Here is a 19,628-nt window from a genome sequence, read left to right as displayed (position 1 = left end):
TTTAAAAAAAAATAAAATAAAATAAGCTAAAGTGTCATTTTAATGTCATATACTTTGAACAAATTATTTTTACGAAATCCCAGAGGTGGCAAGACTGAGAACGATTGTCCAATCAAGACTGTAAGGTGAATGGGCAGTGGTATATTCTTGAGTAAAATAACGTTGGAGGAATATACCGTAAATCGAATGAAAATGAGAAAACATGCAGAGAATGTCCGGCCGTCATAGCTGCCCAACACACCCAAATGTAAACAATCATGGAGTTAGTTTAGTGAGATGTCAGAATGGGTGATTGTTTGGTTTCCTGGTGCATAAAAGCAAAAATGGTAGATTTCATAACCAAGTATTAATAATAAGTTATTGACTTGTTTATTTATTTATTTTTTTATGAAAAATAAGTATATCCAATAGAAATTCAGATCAATTTAACTTTTGTTGAAATCTTTGCATACTAGACGCTATTTCACCAGTAATACGAGTGTAGAAAGCACTTGGTAAATGGTGAAATATCTAAAAAATAAGCAGGGTAGTCAAGCAGCTCGGCAAGCTCGGGGTGACCCAAACCTAGAAAAGTACAGGGGATTAAAATAGGCAGGGGTCACAGTTATTGGAATCGCAAGCGTTTTGCCGCAGAGCAGAAATCGCAGGCAAAAACACACATAGGCCAGGGTCACACTTAGCAGAATCGCATGCATTTTCCACTATGTGCTACGGGGAAAACAAGTGATTCTGCCTAGTGTGACCCTGACCATAATGTTAGTTTATGGGCTGCACAAAAAATGCACTGGCGGTTTTCAATGCGTTTTTATGTGCAGGTAGAAAACACTCAGCAAGTTCATTCTATCTACATACTGTATGCAAAACGCATGCGATTTACATGTAATGGTTTCCTATGCGTTTTTGATGCATTTTTTTGGGGGGGTGGGGGGGGGAGGTAAAAAATAATTTGAAAATATTTTTTTTGCTTGTTAATTATGAATATTGATTTTAAAAAAACGCAAACGGAAGCGCATGGAAAATGCATAAAAAACGCACATGAAAAATGTAAATGCAGGAAAAAAATGCAAAGACACACATGGCAGAAAACTGATCCTTTTCTGCATGGGTAAGTGTGACAACAGCCATAACTAAAAATGTTCAATCAAAACTGAAATGTTTGGGACTTAGCAGGACCTGGATAAACTCTTTGATTCACTGAACAATTTACAGTATCTCATTTTTATTTTATTTTAGGCACTTCTTAGAAGTTTTTTTTCCTGCTCTAGGCAAATATAAAAGCTGTTACGAGTGGATTCAAAATGCAATTTCCTATCACACCCAACCAAAGGTTTTTTGTGTTTTTTTATATTGCAATATTATTTTTCATTCCAGTAGCTCCAAATCGTTATAAACAAGTCAACTAACTGACTTCAAGGGACATTCTACGTTTGCTAGATAGGATGTCAGTCATCTGATCTAGATGTGTCTTGGTCATGATCCTTTCCCTGTGGGTACAATAAACTGTAGCCTGGTACACATTTTCAATTATGATTGGCCAATCACTGACCAATTTTACAACCTCCATATAGTATGAGGGTTACCCACACAAACTGCACATAGGGCTCGATTCACCAAGCGGTGCAAAGTGTTAGCACCGTGGTGAAAAGGCCCTTATCACGCCTAAAGTCACTTTAGGCATGATAAGAAGAAACTCGCGCGAAGTTGCCGCGCGCAAAGTTTTGCGCGCGCAAACGCGCGCGTGCGCGCGCAGCGTCCCCGCTTCGCGCGAAGCTCCCATTAAGCCCTATGGGACTTTGCGCGCGCTTACGCGCGGTAACTTCGCGCGAAGAGCAGGAAAAAGCGGTGATAACTCAGTGGTGAAAAGGTCATCACGCCTAAAGTCTTTTAGGCGTGATAACTGGGTTATCACCGCTTTGTGAATCGAGGCCAATGTGTTCATAGTATTAAAAATGGGTTGGCCATCATGCTACATGGAAGCGATAAACTGTCCAATCATGGTCCAATCAAAATGGGATGTGTGTACACCCTTAAGCCTGGTACACACTTTCAATTAGGATTTGCCAATCACTGACCAATTTTACCACCTCTTTGTTGTATAAAGGCTACCTACATCATCTGTTCATATTATTCAAAAATGTTGGGCCCCATAGTACATGGAGAGGGTAACATTGTCTGGTAATTGACCGATCATAATTGAAAGTGTGTACCAGGCTTTACACTGGGTAGCTCTGCAAATTAGAAAGGCAAATGTCTGAAATATGTAAATGGTAAAATTGGCCAGTCCTTAGCCAATCAAAATTGGATGTGTCAATCGAGTTTGATATTGAACTGGAGTAATCAACTTGAAGGCCCTCCTATGAGGGTTGCCACCTCCTCCCTTTAAAGGGACACTTAAGTCAAACAAAAAAAATGAGTTTTACTCACCTGGGGCTTCCAATAGCCCGCTGCAGCTGTCCGGTGCCCTCGTTGTCTCCCTCCGATCATCCTGGCCCCGCCGGCAGCCACTTCCTGTTTCGGTGACAGGAGCTGACAGGCTGGGGACGCGAGTGATTCTTCACGTTCCTGCCACAATAGCACCATCTATGCTGCTATAGCATATATCATATACCATATAGCAGCATAGAGGGTGCTAATGTGTCTGGGAACACGAAGAATTACTCGCGTCCCCAGCCTGTCAGCTCCTGTCACCGAAACAGGAAGTGGGTGCCGGCGGGGCCAGGAGGATCGGAGAGAGATGGCGAGGGCACCGGACAGCTGCAGGGGGCTATTGGAAGCCCTGGGTGAGTAAAACTCATTTTTTTGTTTGACTTAAGTGTCCCTTTAAATACAGGCGCATTTGAATTATACAGGTTTTGGGGCTACTCACACATAATCAGTGCCTAAACTGCATCTAACTAGCCACAAGGCATGTATAATTCATATGTGCCGGTATTTAAAGGGATGAGGTGGCAAACCTACCACCCACACAGTATCGTTACATGATCAGTTGGACTGGTTTTGCTTGAACTCTCTTAAATTTCTCACACATTATCATTCAGGATTGAGTGGCAAGAGGACGGAACTCATGATTGGGTGCAATAGAAATATTTCCTTGGTGCCTCCATATCATCATGCTGAGGTTGGGGGGGGTGGAGCTAACCCAGGAAGTGTGATGACATGGAGTTGTATCAGGAAAGGAAAATTACGGTAGGTAAGTACACATTTTCCTGTTTCCCTGGTGCCTCCATTGTCATCACACTTCCTGAGTTAGCTCCGCCCCCCCTTACCCCAGGAAGTGTGATGAAATGGAGTTGCACCAGGAAAGGAAAATTACAGTAGGTAAGTATACATTTTCCTGTTTCCCTGGTGCCTCCATTGTCATCACACTTCCTGAGTTAGCTCCGCCCCCCTTCCCCCAGGAAGTGTGATGAAATGGAGTTACATCAGGAAAGGAAAATTACAGTAGGTAAGTATAAGTTTTCCTGATTTCATGCTACTATGCAAAGCAGAGGAAGGATTTTCATCAGATTTTGTTGGAAACCCAATATAAAATCGGAGGCTGAGAGAGCTCCATTGACAGAAGTCAATAGTTGTGGATTAGTGGCAACCTGAGTGTATTGATTGTTATGCTGGCTACACACATTTCATTTGTAATTGTTCAACCGCACTAATCAGTTCAATAAAACAATGGCATATGTACAAAACAAAAACAAGCTAAGAAGAGTTGTTTATTTGCAATAATTTTCAGTTAAAGGACAAATCAAATGAGAAGAATATGGAGGCTGCCATATTTATTTCCTGTTAAACAATACCAATTGCCTGGCAGCCCTGCTGATCTATTTGGCTGCAGTAATGTCTGAATCACACCAGAAACAAGCATGCAGCTAATCTTGTCAAATCTAATAATAATGTCAGAAACACCTGATCTGCTGCATGCTTGTTCAGGGGCAGCGGCTAAAAGTATTAGACGCAGAGGATCAGCAGGGCTGCCAGGCAACTGGTATTGTTTAAAAGGAAATAAATATGGCAGCCTCCATATAGCTCTCACTTCAGGTGTCCTTTAAACTTGTTTTGTAGAATGAGAGAGATTTTTATTTTTTGAGATAATGGAATCAAATGTATAATTGAAAAAAAATCCTATTGTGTGTTGAATTTTTTTCAAAAGTCACTAGTTAAAGAAGATTGCTTAATTAAAAGGTGTCCACACATTACTAATTTTCCTGTTTGATCGACTATTCGATTCAATCATTTTATTGGGGGAAACCATATTATGCTCCATTCTGCTCTGTCGATGGAAATTGGCCGATATGTGGTCAAATCAACCAATTTACTCGATGGGGCAGGGTGAAATATCGGTCAGTCGTGAAGGAGTCGGGTGCCGTTCACAGGATTTCGATCAACACGGAATGAATCTATGGTTTCAAAGTATGGAGGCACAACATCGATCAGACCAATTAGCGAAGGAGAATTGCTTCAATCTCATTTGCAGTGTGTGGGCCACTAGTCAATCGACTTTCGATCTACCACACTTGTTGATCACCCAATAAAGTCAATCACTTAATCGGTTGGCGGAAAATCGAGTAATGTGTGCTCTTCTTTACTGCTACGTGTGCGGCCAGCATTAATTGGATCACTGGATAATTTTACTGTACGGCCACCATAACAACATGGACTCCCCTTACAATTTTACAGGTAAGTAAATTAAAGTGGAACTGATCTCTTGCACAGGACAGAAGGAAAACAGAGAAATGCACCCTGTATGTATTTAGAGAGTTTAGCATGTCTAATTCACCCTCATCTGTGACTAATCACAAGTTGTAATTTGATCCCTCCATTTCCCAGGACAGAGCAGCTAATTGGTAAACACAGGCTGTTAGCCCTATGTCGGTTTCCATGAAAGCAGGAAGAAGACACACTGCACATTTTTTGCAGGATTTGTATCCGCTGTAACAAATGAAATGTTTTTCTTTAGAGGTTATTATGCTGTTGCTCATCTTTTAGAGCAGAGAGGAAATTCTGAGTTCAGGTCACACCTCTTAGACTCCCCTCTCCATCTCAGTCTTCCACGTGGTTCGGGTTACTAAACTCTGACCGAGCATCTTTGTGTTGCCAATACTTTATTGCATGTGAATGAGATCCCCAGCCCCTATGGAACACAAGGCCCAGCATGCTGGGAGTTGTAGTTCCACAACAGCTGGTTGGCTGCAGCACTGAGGCCTCCTGTGAATAGAAGCACTCAGGCCTCCAGAATGGTTGGAGAGGAGGAACTGGGCTGCAGCCCAAACTGAAAGAACAGAGAGAGACTTTCTACTTACAAGAGCTGCATTTACGCAGCCTGCTCCCATCAGCACTGCAGCCGCACAAGGCAAACCGGTTAAGGCATCCATTGTAAAATGGTGGGCAGATCACGTGGGTCATACAAAGTCCAGCGTTTATGACGTTGCTTCTGTGACCAGACAGTTTACAAAAACCAGAGGGGTGAGGGAGCAGAGTCGCTGCTGTGCTCCAGAACTCGTGAAGAAACATTGTCACTTTCATCAGTTGACAGATCTGTTAATGTACATACACACGTCTGATTTTTCCAAACGACTGGTCGTTCGGACCGGTCGTTTGGATGTCAAATCGGGCGTGTGTACAAACGGTCGCTCTGCTGATAAGGCTGATTTTGAAACCAGCCTTATCAGCTGAACAACCGTTTGTACACACGCCTGATTTGACGTCCAAACGACCGATCCGAACGACCAGTCGTTTGGAAAAATCAGACGTGTGTATGTACATTACGGCTGGCCATACACTTATTGATTTTTCCAGCCGACTCAATCGCTTGAGATGTATTCTCCCAACATACCTAATCAATCATCTTTTGGTCAATTTTGGGCACATTTGTTGATTTGCATGTTGGAAAGTCTGCTTGAGTGGGTTGCAAATCAGACCCCCTAGATAGCACCTTATATGCCTTAAGGTGGCCATACAACTAGCGGTTTTACTGTACGATTGATCAACCATTCGATTCAATCATTTTATCAAATCAAGAGAGAGAGTCGAGGGTGTCTAAGTACGCACGCTCGTGCATGACAACTGGCCGATATCAAGTTGAATCTACCAACTTCATCATTCTAGCAGGATGGAAGGAATTGTTCGATTGTACAGGAATGGGCTAGTGTTCACATGATTTCGTTCAACAAAGAATCGATTTTTGGTTTTAGAGTACGGAGGCACAATGTTATTCAGATCGAATGTGAAGAAGAATAACAGGCTCTCACTTGTAGAAGTTGTAGTGTGTGGGCCACTAGTCAACCGACTTTTCAGCAACCACATTGCAGTGGATTGCCCAAAAAAAAAAAAGTCGATTGCTTAGTCAATCGAAGCAAAATTGCTAGATGTACGGCTAACTCAAGGTTTTGGTTCCTTGAAAGTATCATTCATGATAAATTGAGGTGCATACGGTGTGTCAAAATTTTAGGAACCATCCAAGGAAGAAAATCTTTGACCAATGCTATTTTCATCCCCCCCCACACAGCGCTTTCAGCTAACCCCGCCCCCATAGAACACAACAGGCTAAGCTGTTGTCTGTATAGATCAGGAGTGATGGTTTCGGGAGACCCTCATCCAAGATGTGTGCATAACGTTAGCAATCGATCACCTGATGGAAGAGCTCATATGCTTCTTCATGAGTTCAGCAACACTACGTAAGAGTTGGATGGTGGGCTGTAATACCTTAACATACTCCTCATGCTGTCTCTTCCATAGCCCAGGTGTCACAGTATCTGACAGCAAAGGCCACCGGGCCACAGAGCCCCCAGATCCTGATTCCCGTGGCCACAGGCTGCTGCCTCTATTGCCTGTTCAGATGCAACTCTCCGTTCATATCCAACAATGAGGTCCTCAGCCAGTCCTACCAGGCCCGGATCCCTTGCAAAGTCCCCTGGCACGCGGGCACTGTAGACCCTGTGTGGCTCTGGGGTTGTGTGCTAGTGCCCAGCTGGCTCAAGTTTCCCATGCTGACGAATGGATTGGTCCCTGCGTGTTGCTGGATGGGTGGGATGCCGGCATAGCTGCAGCTGTAGTTGGTGCTGTAGGAAGGACTGTTGCTGTAGCTGTAGGCCGGGTAGCTGTTGTAGGAGTAAGGACTGGCAGCCACGTTGTAGGCACTGTTGTAGCCCCCCTGAGTGCCAGCTATGCAGGGCTTCCCATCCCTGACCAGCACCGGCACGGCCACCCTCCTGGGCGGGGGTGGGTGATGGCTGCCCATCTCCAAGGACTTGTCCTGCCTTTGCCTCTTACACTTGTATCTCCTGTTCTGGAACCAGATCTTCACCTGGGTGGAGGTCAGCTTCAGACTGTTGGCCAGGTGTTCCCTCTCCGGGGCAGAAAGATACCTCTGCTGCTTGAATCTCCTCTCCAACTCAAAGACCTGAGCCTGGGAGAAGAGGACCCTGGGCTTCCTGCGGCTCCTCTGTTTGGGCCTGTCTGACTCTTCGGATTTGTCCTCCGCCTGGGGGGAGCTCTTCATGTAGCAGGCCTCTGTGAAGAGAGAGAGAGGCCAGAGAACCCATTATACCACATCATACAATGTACGCCCCAGGCCAGGACCCCGCTGGCACGCCACATCAAGTCATCGACACAGACAACTCCCACCATCATATACGGATAACTCTACACAACACTGGTGTTCCAGGAGCGCTACATGAAGTGCTGGAACTTTATATTATTCAAACAACTGTGAGAGTCATAAAGTTCTGAAAGTTTGCCAAAGTGTCAAAACACATTACTAACAATATACAGGCATGTGTGATATATTGCTGCTGGTATGCCTTATTATCGTGTGATACATAGGCCCATATGCAATTAACTTTTACTCCTGTTTTTTTCTCCTTGGTTATAATTTCACACCTTGTTAATAAATGCCATTTAAACCACCATCAAGCAAGGAAATACTCAAACACGGTGGCATAGTGGTTAGCGCTCTCGCCTTGCAGCGCTGGGTCCCTGGTTTCAATCTAAGCCGGAGCACTATCTACATGGAGTTAGTATGTTCTCCCTGCGTCTGTGTGGGTTTCCTCCAGGCACTCTGGTTTCCTCCCACATCCCAAAAACATACAGATAAGTTAATTTGCATCCGCCTTAAATGGCCCTAGGCCAGTGATGGCTAACCTTGGCACTCCAGCTGTGACAAAACTACAAATCCCATAATGCCTCTGCCTCCCTGAGTTATGCCTAGAGCTGTCAGAGTATTGCAATGCCTCGTGGGACTTGTAGTTCCACCACAGCTGCAGTGCCAAGGTTAGCCATCACTGCCCTAGACTGCGATACATACACTACACGATACATACATAGACATATGACTATGGTAGGGATTAGAGTGTGAGCTCCTCTGATGCATACACTACACCATACATACATAGACATGTGACTATGGTAGGATTAGATTGTGAGCTCCTCTGATACATACACTACACGATACATACATAGACATATGACTATGGTAGGGATTAGAGTGTGAGCTCCTCTGATACATACACTACACCATACATACATAGACATGTGACTATGGCAGGGATTAGAGTGTGAGCTCCTCTGATACATACACTACACGATACATACATAGACATATGACTATGGTAGGGATTAGAGTGTGAGCTCCTCTGATACATACACTACACCATACATACATAGACATGTGACTATGGTAGGGATTAGAGTGTGAGCTCCTCTGATACATACACTACACCATACATACATAGACATGTGACTATGGCAGGATTAGAGTGTGAGCTCCTCTGATACATACACTACACCATACATACATAGACATATGACTATGGCAGGATTAGAGTGTGAGCTCCTCTGATACATACACTACACGATACATACATAGACATATGACTATGGTAGGGATTAGAGTGTGAGCTCCTCTGATACATACACTACACCATACATACATAGACATGTGACTATGGCAGGGATTAGATTTTGAGCTCCTCTGATACATACACTACACGATACATACATAGACATATGACTATGGTAGGGATTAGAGTGTGAGCTCCTCTGATACATACACTACACCATACATACATAGACATGTGACTATGGCAGGATTAGAGTGTGAGCTCCTCTGATACATACACTACACCATACATACATAGACATATGACTATGGCAGGATTAGAGTGTGAGCTCCTCTGATACATACACTACACGATACATACATAGACATATGACTATGGTAGGATTAGAGTGTGAGCTCCTCTGAGGACAGTCAGTGACATGACTATGTACTCTGTAATGTGCTGCAGGAGATGTCAGTGCTATATAAATACATAATAATAATATGGTAGGACATTAGGCTATGACTATGGTAGGATTAGAGTGTGAGCTCCTCTGAGGACAGTCAGTGACATGACTATGTACTCTGTAGTGTGCTGCAGGAGATGTCAGTGCTATATAAATACATAATAATAATATGGTAGGACATTAGGCTATGACTATGGTAGGATTAGAGTGTGAGCTCCTCTGAGGACAGTCCGTGACATGACTATGTACTCTGTAATGTGCTGCAGAAGATGTCAGTGCTATATAAACACATAATAATAATATGGTAGGACATTAGACTATGACTATGGTAGGATTAGAGTGTGAGCTCCTCTGAGGACAGTTAGTGACATGACTATGTACTCTGTAATGTGCTGCAGAAGATGTCAGTGCTATATAAACACATAATAATAATATGGTAGGACATTAGGCTATGACTATGGTAGGATTAGAGTGTGAGCTCCTCTGAGGACAGTCAGTGACATGACTATGTACTCTGTAATGTGCTGCAGGAGATGTCAGTGCTATATAAATACATAATAATAATATGGTAGGACATTAGGCTATGACTATGGTAGGATTAGAGTGTGAGCTCCTCTGAGGACAGTCCGTGACATGACTATGTATTCTGTAATGTGCTGCAGGAGATGTCAGTGCTATATAAACACATAATAATAATATGGTAGGACATTACACTATGACTATGGTAGGATTAGAGTGTGAGCTCCTCTGAGGACAGTTAGTGACATGACTATGTACTCTGTAATGTGCTGCAGAAGATGTCAGTGCTATATAAACACATAATAATAATATGGTAGGACATTAGGCTATGACTATGGTAGGATTAGAGTGTGAGCTCCTCTGAGGACAGTCCGTGACATGACTATGTACTCTGTACTGTGCTGCAGAAGATGTCACTGCTATATAAATACATAATAATAATATGGTAGGACATTACACTATGACTATGGTAGGATTAGAGTGTGAGCTCCTCTGAGGACAGTTAGTGACATGACTATGTACTCTGTAATGTGCTGCAGAAGATGTCAGTGCTATATAAACACATAATAATGATATGGTAGGACATTACACTATGACTATGGTAGGATTAGAGTGTGAGTCCCTCTGAGGACAGTCGGTGACATGACTATGTACTCTGTACAGTGCTGCAGAAGATGTCAGTGCTATATAAATACATAATAATAATATGGTAGGACATTACACTATGACTATGGTAGGATTAGATTGTGATCTCATCTGAGGACCGTCAGTGACAGGACTATGTACTCTGTAATGTGCTGCAGAAGATGTCAGTGCTATATAAATACATAATAATAATATGGTAGGACATTACACTATGACTATGGTAGGATTAGAGTGTGAGCTCCTCTGAGGACAGTCAGTGACATGACTATGTACTCTGTAATGTGCTGCAGAAGGTGTCAGTGCTATATAAACACATAATAATAATATGGTAGGACATTAGACTATGACTATGGTAGGATTAGAGTGTGAGCTCCTCTGAGGACAGTTAGTGACATATACTCTGTACAGTGCTGCGGAAGATGTTGGCGCTATATAAATACTAAATAATAATAATTTTTGCAGTACGTTTTTCACCTGCTTTTTGTTACTTTTCAATCTCAAAGTGCTAAAAAGGTATTTTAAAAAGAGGCTGAAAAATTATCTCCTAAAAGAAAACTTACGTGGAAAAGTGAATTGCATATGGGCCCAAAATCTGTTGTTATGACATTTACACATCTTAAAGTGAACCCGTGGTGAGAGTGATATGGAGGCTGCCATATTTATTTCCTTTTAAACAATACTAGTTGCCTGGCAGCCCTGCTGATCTATTTGGCTGTAGTAGTGAACTGAATTACACCAGAAACAAGCATGCAGCTAATCTTATCAGATCTGACAATTTTGTCAGAAACCCCTGACCTGCTGCATGCTTGTTCAGGGTCTGTGGCTGAAAGTATTAGAGGCAGAAGACCAGCAGGGCAGCCAGGCAACAGGTATTGTTTAAAAGGAGAGAAATATGTCAGCCTCCATATTATTCTCACCTCGGGTTCCCTTTAACGTGCTCAGTGATGGTAGAATTTGCAACAAGGAGTCACCCAAGCAATCAGATAAATGCATTCAGAAATAAAATGAAGTAATAAATTGATTATTTCACCATCAATGAACCAATCTGTACTTCCTATCCATTACAGCCGATTATAAAAGCTATTTTTTCCGATCAAGTAAATTGTCATTGAATCATTAGTAGTTGTGTTTGGACATCAGGGAGGTTTATCCCGTCGCATTTATCTGATTGCTTGAGCGATTCTTTGCTGAATATTGTACATTCAGTTGGTGGGCACAGTTCGTCCAGGTTCATAGTGGGAGAAGCATTGCATTTACTGTGACAGCAGGAAGGCAACGCAATGGGAAACCGCCCCAAACGTTATCCGCAGGTTGTGTGTAGTGAAGCATACGGTCAATGAACAGTATGTTTCACTACACTGTTACTGGGGGCGTTATTCGGTAAACGCACTGTGGAACTGCAATGCAATGGCTGCACTGTGTACGTTGCATTGAAGCGCGACGTTCTGCGTCACAATGTGGCTGTTACGACTCCCCGCCATGGCCCAATGTGAATCTAGCCTAGGGTAGGTTCACGTTAAATCTGTTGTGATGCGCATGTGGCACTTTGTGATGGATTTCAAAATTAGCAGCTTTGCGCATGTCAAAACTCACGGGACCTTATCTACATACACTCGTAGCACAGGCGCAATGTGTGCGCTGTCCAGATGTGCACAGCTTGACTTGCGTGTAGCGGAGCCAGTGCGCAAAGCCGACGCGCAGAGCCAGTGCACAAAGCCAGTGCACAGAGCCAGTGCGCAGAGCCGTTGTGCGGACCCAGTGCGCAGAGCCGTTGTGCGGACCCAGTGCGCAGAGCCGTTGTGCGGACCCAGTGCGCAGAGCCGTTGTGCGGACCCAGTGCGCAGAGCCGTTGTGCGGACCCAGTGCGCAGAGCCGTTGTGCGGACCCAGTGCGCAGAGCCGTTGTGCGGACCCAGTGCGCAGAGCCGTTGTGCGGACCCAGTGCGCAGAGCCGTTGTGCGGACCCAGTGCGCAGAGCCGTTGTGCGGACCCAGTGCGCAGAGCCGTTGTGCGGACCCAGTGCGCAGAGCCGTTGTGCGGACCCAGTGCGCAGAGCCGTTGTGCGGACCCAGTGCGCAGAGCCGTTGTGCGGACCCAGTGCGCAGAGCCGTTGTGCGGACCCAGTGCGCAGAGCCGTTGTTCGGACCCAGTGCGCAGAGCCGTTGTGCGGACCCAGTGCGCAGAGCCGTTGTGCGGACCCAGTGCGCAGAGCCGTTGTGCGGACCCAGTGCGCAGAGCCGTTGTGCGGACCCAGTGCGCAGAGCCGTTGTGCGGACCAAATGTGACAAGCCAGTGCAAGGATCTGGTGCGCAGAGCCGATGTACAGTGCCAGTGCGCAGGTGCGAATAGGCCAAGCATGAGAACATTGCATTGTGAGATTATAACTTGCGTTATAATGTGCTGAACCACGCATAGTGCGAACGCACCCTTAATCGCATGCTTATTTTAATAATAAATAATGCAATAAAGTTATGTTTTGTAACCTATCCCTAAATTAATTCACAAACTGTTTCTTAAAAAAAAAAGACAATATAAATATTGTATATGATATATAAATATTTATCCCATAAACTGATAGTAGACAGATAGCAGAAAACTGCCCTGCAATGCGCATCAGCCTCCTCCATGCGTATATAGCTTGCTATTATCTCATGAGTTGTGTGAGGAAGAGGAGGCGAGAGAAGTTTTATCCTCATAGTTTGTAAAGTTCTGACTTCTGGACGGACATCCTCTGTGGCAGTCATGGGGGGACTTTGTGACATGTATCGGGCAGTGACTGTAGCTATTCCAGTAAAGCTGCATTGTGTGTAGCCGCTAGCTACAGATGTCTAGCGGCTAGCAGACATCTCCATGCAGATGCAGGACTGTTTGTAGCCGCTAGCAGACACATCTACACCAGGGGCTGTGTGTAGCCGCTACCAGACACATCTACACGAGGGACTGTCAGATGGGGGGCAGAGGGATCGTTTCATAGTTATTGGGATCTGTAGAAAGCTGTCCGAATTTTAAACTGCACAGCAAACAGAACATTTCAAACGGCAGATTTATGGGCAGCACAAAGTTGTAGGCTTTCTGCAGATTGTTGTACCCTGTGTACAAATTGTTGTAGGCTTTGTACAGATTGCTGCACCCTGTGTACAGGTTGTTGTAGGCTTTCTGCAGATTGTTGTACCCTGTGTACAGGTTGTTGTAGGCTTTGTACAGATTGCTGCACACTGTATACAGGTTGCTGCGCACTTTGTAGATATTGTTGCAGGCTTTCTGCAGATTGTTGCACGCTCTGTGCAAGTTGTGGTAGACTTGTATATGTTGTTTTAGACTATAGTTGCACACTGTGTACACATTGTTGTAGACGTGTACATATTGTAATAGACTTTGTACAGATTGTTGCACACTGTGTACACATTGTTGTAGGTTTTGTGCAGATTGTTGCACACTGTATACAAGTTGTTACATACTTTCTCTAAATTGTTGTAGACTTAAAAATAAATAAATGTCAGTCTGACACCAATCAGTTATTAATATAAATGTTATTACTCTCCATACATCAAACATTTCTGATGTTGTGTTGTTGTGTTATGTTGATGTCAGTCTCATAATATGTCCCTAGTGTGTAATCTTGTTTTATTGTGGTAAGGTTATCATATTGAAAATGTAAATATGTTTCTGTTAGTATTTTATGTGTTAACGTTGAAGTTTTAGTATTATATTGTTTTTGCCTCTTTCATTGTAATCCTTCCCCTTATAGTGATTTTCCAATCTTTAGCATGGCTGGTGTTATATTGTTACCAGTTTCCTGTTAGCATTGAGGTCAGTCATTGTTATATCGGTGTTTTTGTTCCTATTATGCTGTTATTTTGTTAGATTCACATTTTTAATCCTATACTGATAGTGATATATTCATATAACAACAATGTTTAGTATTATATATCATTGCTGTTAGTGTTTTGTCATTGCTGTAGTTGTTTATACTGTTATTGTATTACATTACACTTATTGTGTGATTTTATTTATTTAGTTATTATTCTTTAGTGATAATGTTAGGCTGTTATTTCATAATAATAAACTTGTTGTCAGTACATTTGTATTTGTATTAGTACTGTTATATTTTGTCATATTAGGTTGCTAGCATATTATTGTTGGGGATGGGTTTAATATTTTAGTATATTATTATTTAGTATATTAAACGTTTTGTTGGTGTAATAGTTATGTTGTTGTTTTTTCACATTGAGTTTTTGCTTGTATATTTTTAGTAATGCTGTAAGTATTATGTTGGTATTTTAGTATTACATTTGTTGTTAGAATTTTAGCTGTGTGGTTATTATAGTAAATGTGTTGCTAGTATAATATTGTTGAGGAGGCTGTAAGTTTTACATTGGATTTTTGTACATTATATGTGCTATAATATTATATATGGCTGTTTTATTATCATATTAAACTTGTTGCTAATATAATATTGTTAGCAATGCTATTGTAACTTCTATATACTTATCTAGGTTATCAATATTGTGGGCAATTTTTTTTTCTTATTAAATTACAATTGCAGCTAGTACACTACTGTATTTTTTATTACTCTGTTTGTAGCATTATATAGTAACTTAAATATACTAAAATTGGTTTAGTATAATATTGCTGTTAGCATTGTTATTATTTTTGGAAATTAAAATTGCGTTATTATGACATTGTTGATGATGTTGTTGTTTGTATTAGGTTGGTATTTATGGGAAAGTGGTTGTTAGCAATATATTATTATTTTAATCTGTTGCTGTTGTTATGTGTTGTTATCTGATTCTATAAACATAATTATTAGTATCATAGCATTATTGTTATCTTATCACTGTAGTTGTTAGTATTCGAAGATAGTATATCAGTATTGGTATTATTGTTGTTTTTATTTTATTTCAGTAGCTGGTAGTATTATAGTATTATTATTGTTAATGTTTTATCGCTGTAGCTGGCAGTATTTTGGTACTGTTATTACTTTATATTGCTGGTAGTAATATAGCATTGTTTTCTGTTTGAAGTTGTTAGTTTTATAGCATTACTGACATTGCTATTTTATCTCTGCAGCTGGCAGTATAATTGTATGAAGGTGTCAGCAGTATAGCATTTTCGTTAACACAGTATTAACTGTGCAGCTGGTAGTATTATTGTATCAAGTTGTTGGTAGTATAGCATTTTGCATTACACACACACACACATATATATATATATATATATATATATATATATATATATATATATATATATATATATATATATTTGGTAGCATTATAGCATTGTTTTGTTTTTGAAGTTGTGAATAGTATAGCTTTATAGTTATTGCTATTCGATGTGTAAAGCTGATAGTATTATTATATGTAGGTGTCAGTAGTGTTATATGTATATGTAATAGTATATGTATTGCTATTTCATCTCTGTAGTTATTATTAATATTATAGCATTGTTGTGTTTGTTGTTTGTATTATAGCAATGTTGTTATTACTATTTTATCTATATAGCTGGTAGTATTATAGCATTGTTTTGTTTTTGAAGTTGTTAATATTATTATTATCACTATTTTATCTCTTCAGTTTGTATTTTTATAGTATTATTTTGTTTTTGAAGTTGTATTATATAGCACTGTTGTTATCACAATTTAATCTCTGTAGCTGGTAATAATATTATAGCATTGTTTTGTTTTTAAAGTTGTTTGTATTATAGCACTATTGTTATCACTGTTGTATCTCTGTAGCTGGTAATATTATAGCATTGTTTTGTTTTTGAAGTTGTTAGTATTCTAGGATTATTGTTATCACAATGTTATCCCTGTAGCTGGTGGTTGTATTTTTGTTTTGTTTTTGAAGCTTTGAAATTGTTAGTATTATAGCATTACAGTTCTCACTATTTTGTCCCTGTGGCTGGAATTATTATAGTACGGTGTTATTTTTTCCCCTGTGTCTGGTAGTATTATTGTACTGTTGTTATCACTGTTGTTGTGTCCCTGACTGTAGCTGTTTCTGTTATTAGTTGTAGGAAGTACTCACTGTGTCCCGGCTCCCCCAGAGATTCCTCGTCCTCGTCGTCTTCCTCCTCTTTGGGGTTGCAGGAGTCTCGGAGGGCAGTGTGCACATACCTGTCTGCAGCGCTGCCCACCTCCCCCCCATGGCCCTCAGCAGCCCCTATGGAGCTCAGGTAGGTGAGTTTGTCGTCGGGCCCGACAGCCAGCATGCAGGACGCCTGGTGGAAGTCCTCCAGGTCCTGGGCGAGGTGAGCCCTGCTGGGGGGCTGGCACTGCTGGGGCTCCCTGTTCAGGATGTCTTTCACTGAGAAAGGTGTGGAAGTCACTGGGCTTGGTAACATCATCAGGACAGTTTAATGGCAATAAATCCTGCAGAGGGGGAGTGAGCTGCCCTCAGCCTGGGAATGTGGGGCTCCTGCTGCCTTCTGGAAGCCCAATGATAAACGACCAGGGGGCTCTGCTGTCTACTGAGCCTCCATTAGCCTGGACCTGCTGCTCTGGGTTTTGTTACAGCAGAGCAGGGAATAGCTGAAGGCTGGGGGAGGGGCATCTAGCCCGGACCACGCCCACCCCGCCGTGACGTCACCCTGTCTGTCTCCCAGCCATCACTGCCCCTTTATGTCCCACCCACCTGGACAATTCCCCGGAACTGGAGGGAGAATTCTGCAGAGAGAGATCCAGGAGAGGAGCTGCAGGCCTGAGCAATGCTGTCACTATTAACCCATTACAGGCTGGCCTGTGCAATGCTGTCACTATTAACCCATTACAGGCAGGCCTGTGCAATGCTGTCACTATTAACCCATTACAGGCAGGCCTGTGCAATGATGTCACTATTAACCCATTACAGGCTGGCCTGTGCAATGCTGTCACTATTAACCCATTACAGGCAGGCCTGTGCAATGCTGTCACTATTAACCCATTACAGGCAGGCCTGTGCAATGCTGTCACTATTAACCCATTACAAGCAGGCCTGTGCAATGCTGTCACTATTAACCCATTACAGGCAGGCCTGTGCAATGCTGTCACTATTAACCCATTACAGGCAGGCCTGTGCAATGCTGTCACTATTAACCCATTACAGGCTGGCCTGTGCAATGCTGTCACTATTAACCCATTACAGGCAGGCCTGTGCAATGCTGTCACTATTAACCCATTACAGGCAGGCCTGTGCAATGCTGTCACTATTAACCCATTACAGGCAGGCCTGTGCAATGCTGTCACTATTAACCCATTACAGGCAGGCCTGTGCAATGATGTCACTATTAACCCATTACAGGCAGGCCAGTGCAATGATGTCACTATTAACCCTTTGCAGGCTGCCCTGTGCAATGCTGTCACTATTAACCCTTTACAGGCAGGCCTGTGCACTGCTATCACTATTAACCCTTTACAGGCAGGCCTGTGCAATGCTGTCACTATTAACCCTTTACAGGCTGGTCTGTGCAATGCTGTCCCTATTAACCCTTTACAGGCTGGCCTGTGCACTGCTATCACTATTAACCCTTTACAGGCAGGCCTGTGCAATGATGTCACTATTAACCCTTTACAGGCTGGCCTGTGCAATGATGTCACTATTAACCCTTTACAGGCTGGCCTGTGCAATGATGTCACTATTATTAACCCTTTACAGGCTGGCCTGGCAATGCTGTCACTATTAACCCTTTACAGGCAGGCCTGTGCAATGATGTCACTATTAACCCTTTACAGGCTGGCCTGTGCAATGATGTCACTATTATTAACCCTTTACAGGCTGGCCTGGCAATGCTGTCACTATTAACCCTTTACAGGCTGGCCTGTGCAATGCTGTCACTATTATTAACACTTTACAGGCTGGCCAGTGCAAGGCTGTCACTATTAACCCTTTACAGGCTGGCCTGTGCAATGCTGTCACTATTAACCCTTTACAGGCTGGCCTGTGCCATGCTGTCACTATTAACCCTTTACAGGCAGGCCAGTGCAATGCTGTCACTATTAACCCTTTACAGGCTGGCCAGTGCAATGCTGTCACTATTATTAACCCTTTACAGGCTGGCCAGTGCAGTGCTGTCACTATTAACCCTTTACAGGCTGGCCTGTGCCATGCTGTCACTATTAACCCTTTACAGGCAGGCCAGTGCAATGCTGTCACTATTAACCCTTTACAGGCTGGCCAGTGCAATGCTGTCACTATTAACCCTTTACAGGCTGGCCTGTGCAATGCTGTCACTATTAACCCTTTACAGGCTGGCCTGTGCCATGCTGTCACTTTTAACCCTTTACAGGCAGGCCAGTGCAATGCTGTCACTATTAACCCTTTACAGGCTGGCCAGTGCAATGCTGTCACTATTAACCCTTTACAGGCTGGCCTGTGCCATGCTGTCACTATTAACCCTTTACAGGCAGGCCAGTGCAATGCTGTCACTATTATTAACCCTTTACAGGCTGGCCAGTGCAGTGCTGTCACTATTAACCCTTTTACAGGCTGGCCAGTGCAATGCTGTCACTATTAACCCTTTACAGGCAGGCCAGTGCAATGCTGTCACTATTAACCCTTTACAGGCTGGCCAGTGCAATGCTGTCACTATTAACCCTTTACAGGCTGGCCTGTGCAATGCTGTCACTATTAACCCTTTACAGGCAGGCCTGTGCAATGCTGTCACTATTAACCCTTTACAGGCTGGCCTGTGCAATGCTGTCACTATTAACCCTTTACAGGCTGGCCTGTGCAATGATGTCACTATTAACCCTTTACAGGCTGGCCTGTGCAATGCTGTCACTATTAACCCTTTACAGGCTGGCCTGTGCAATGCTGTCACTATTAACCCTTTACAGGCAGGCCTGTGCCATGCTGTCACTATTAACCCTTTACAGGCAGGCCAGTGCAATGCTGTCACTATTATTAACCCTTTACAGGCTGGCCAGTGCAGTGCTGTCACTATTAACCCTTTACAGGCTGGCCTGTGCCATGCTGTCACTATTAACCCTTTACAGGCAGGCCAGTGCAATGCTGTCACTATTAACCCTTTACAGGCTGGCCTGTGCAATGCTGTCACTATTAACCCTTTACAGGCTGGCCTGTGCAATGCTGTCACTATTAACCATTTACAGGCTGGCCTGTGCCATGCTCTCACTATTAACCCTTTACAGGCAGGCCAGTGCAATGCTGTCACTATTAACCCTTTACAGGCTGGCCAGTGCAATGCTGTCAC

The 19,628-nt window shown here is 43.0% G+C and overlaps 1 protein-coding gene across 1 annotated transcript; it reads right to left on the bottom strand.

Annotated features, from left to right (window-relative positions):
• Positions 1-6,628: 6,628 nt before the first annotated feature.
• NKX2-3 (NK2 homeobox 3) lies at positions 6,629-16,853 on the bottom strand. The gene is made up of 2 exons (XM_068255138.1): positions 16,466-16,853; positions 6,629-7,503 (listed from the first exon to the last, which is right to left on the bottom strand). The coding sequence occupies exons 1-2, from the start codon at positions 16,782-16,784 to the stop codon at positions 6,875-6,877; spliced, it is 948 nt and encodes a 315-aa protein (XP_068111239.1). The 5' UTR covers positions 16,785-16,853; the 3' UTR covers positions 6,629-6,874.
• Between the last annotated feature and the right edge of the window lie 2,775 nt (positions 16,854-19,628).

The sequence above is a fragment of the Hyperolius riggenbachi genome, chromosome 10, assembly GCF_040937935.1.
Source record: "Hyperolius riggenbachi isolate aHypRig1 chromosome 10, aHypRig1.pri, whole genome shotgun sequence".
Classification (NCBI taxonomy): Eukaryota; Metazoa; Chordata; class Amphibia; order Anura; family Hyperoliidae; genus Hyperolius; species Hyperolius riggenbachi.
This window is presented reverse-complemented; position numbering and strand designations above follow the sequence as displayed.

What these genes read in the sequence shown, in the direction of transcription:
- NKX2-3 (XM_068255138.1), bottom strand. Translation starts at nt 16,784, where the DNA reads ATGATGTTACCAAGCCCAGTGACTTCCACACCTTTCTCAGTGAAAGAC. An exon ending in TCTGGGGGAGCCGGGACACA is followed by an intron (nt 7,504 to 16,465) that starts GTGAGTACTTCC and finishes CTCTCTTCACAG; the next exon opens with AGGCCTGCTACATGAAGAGC.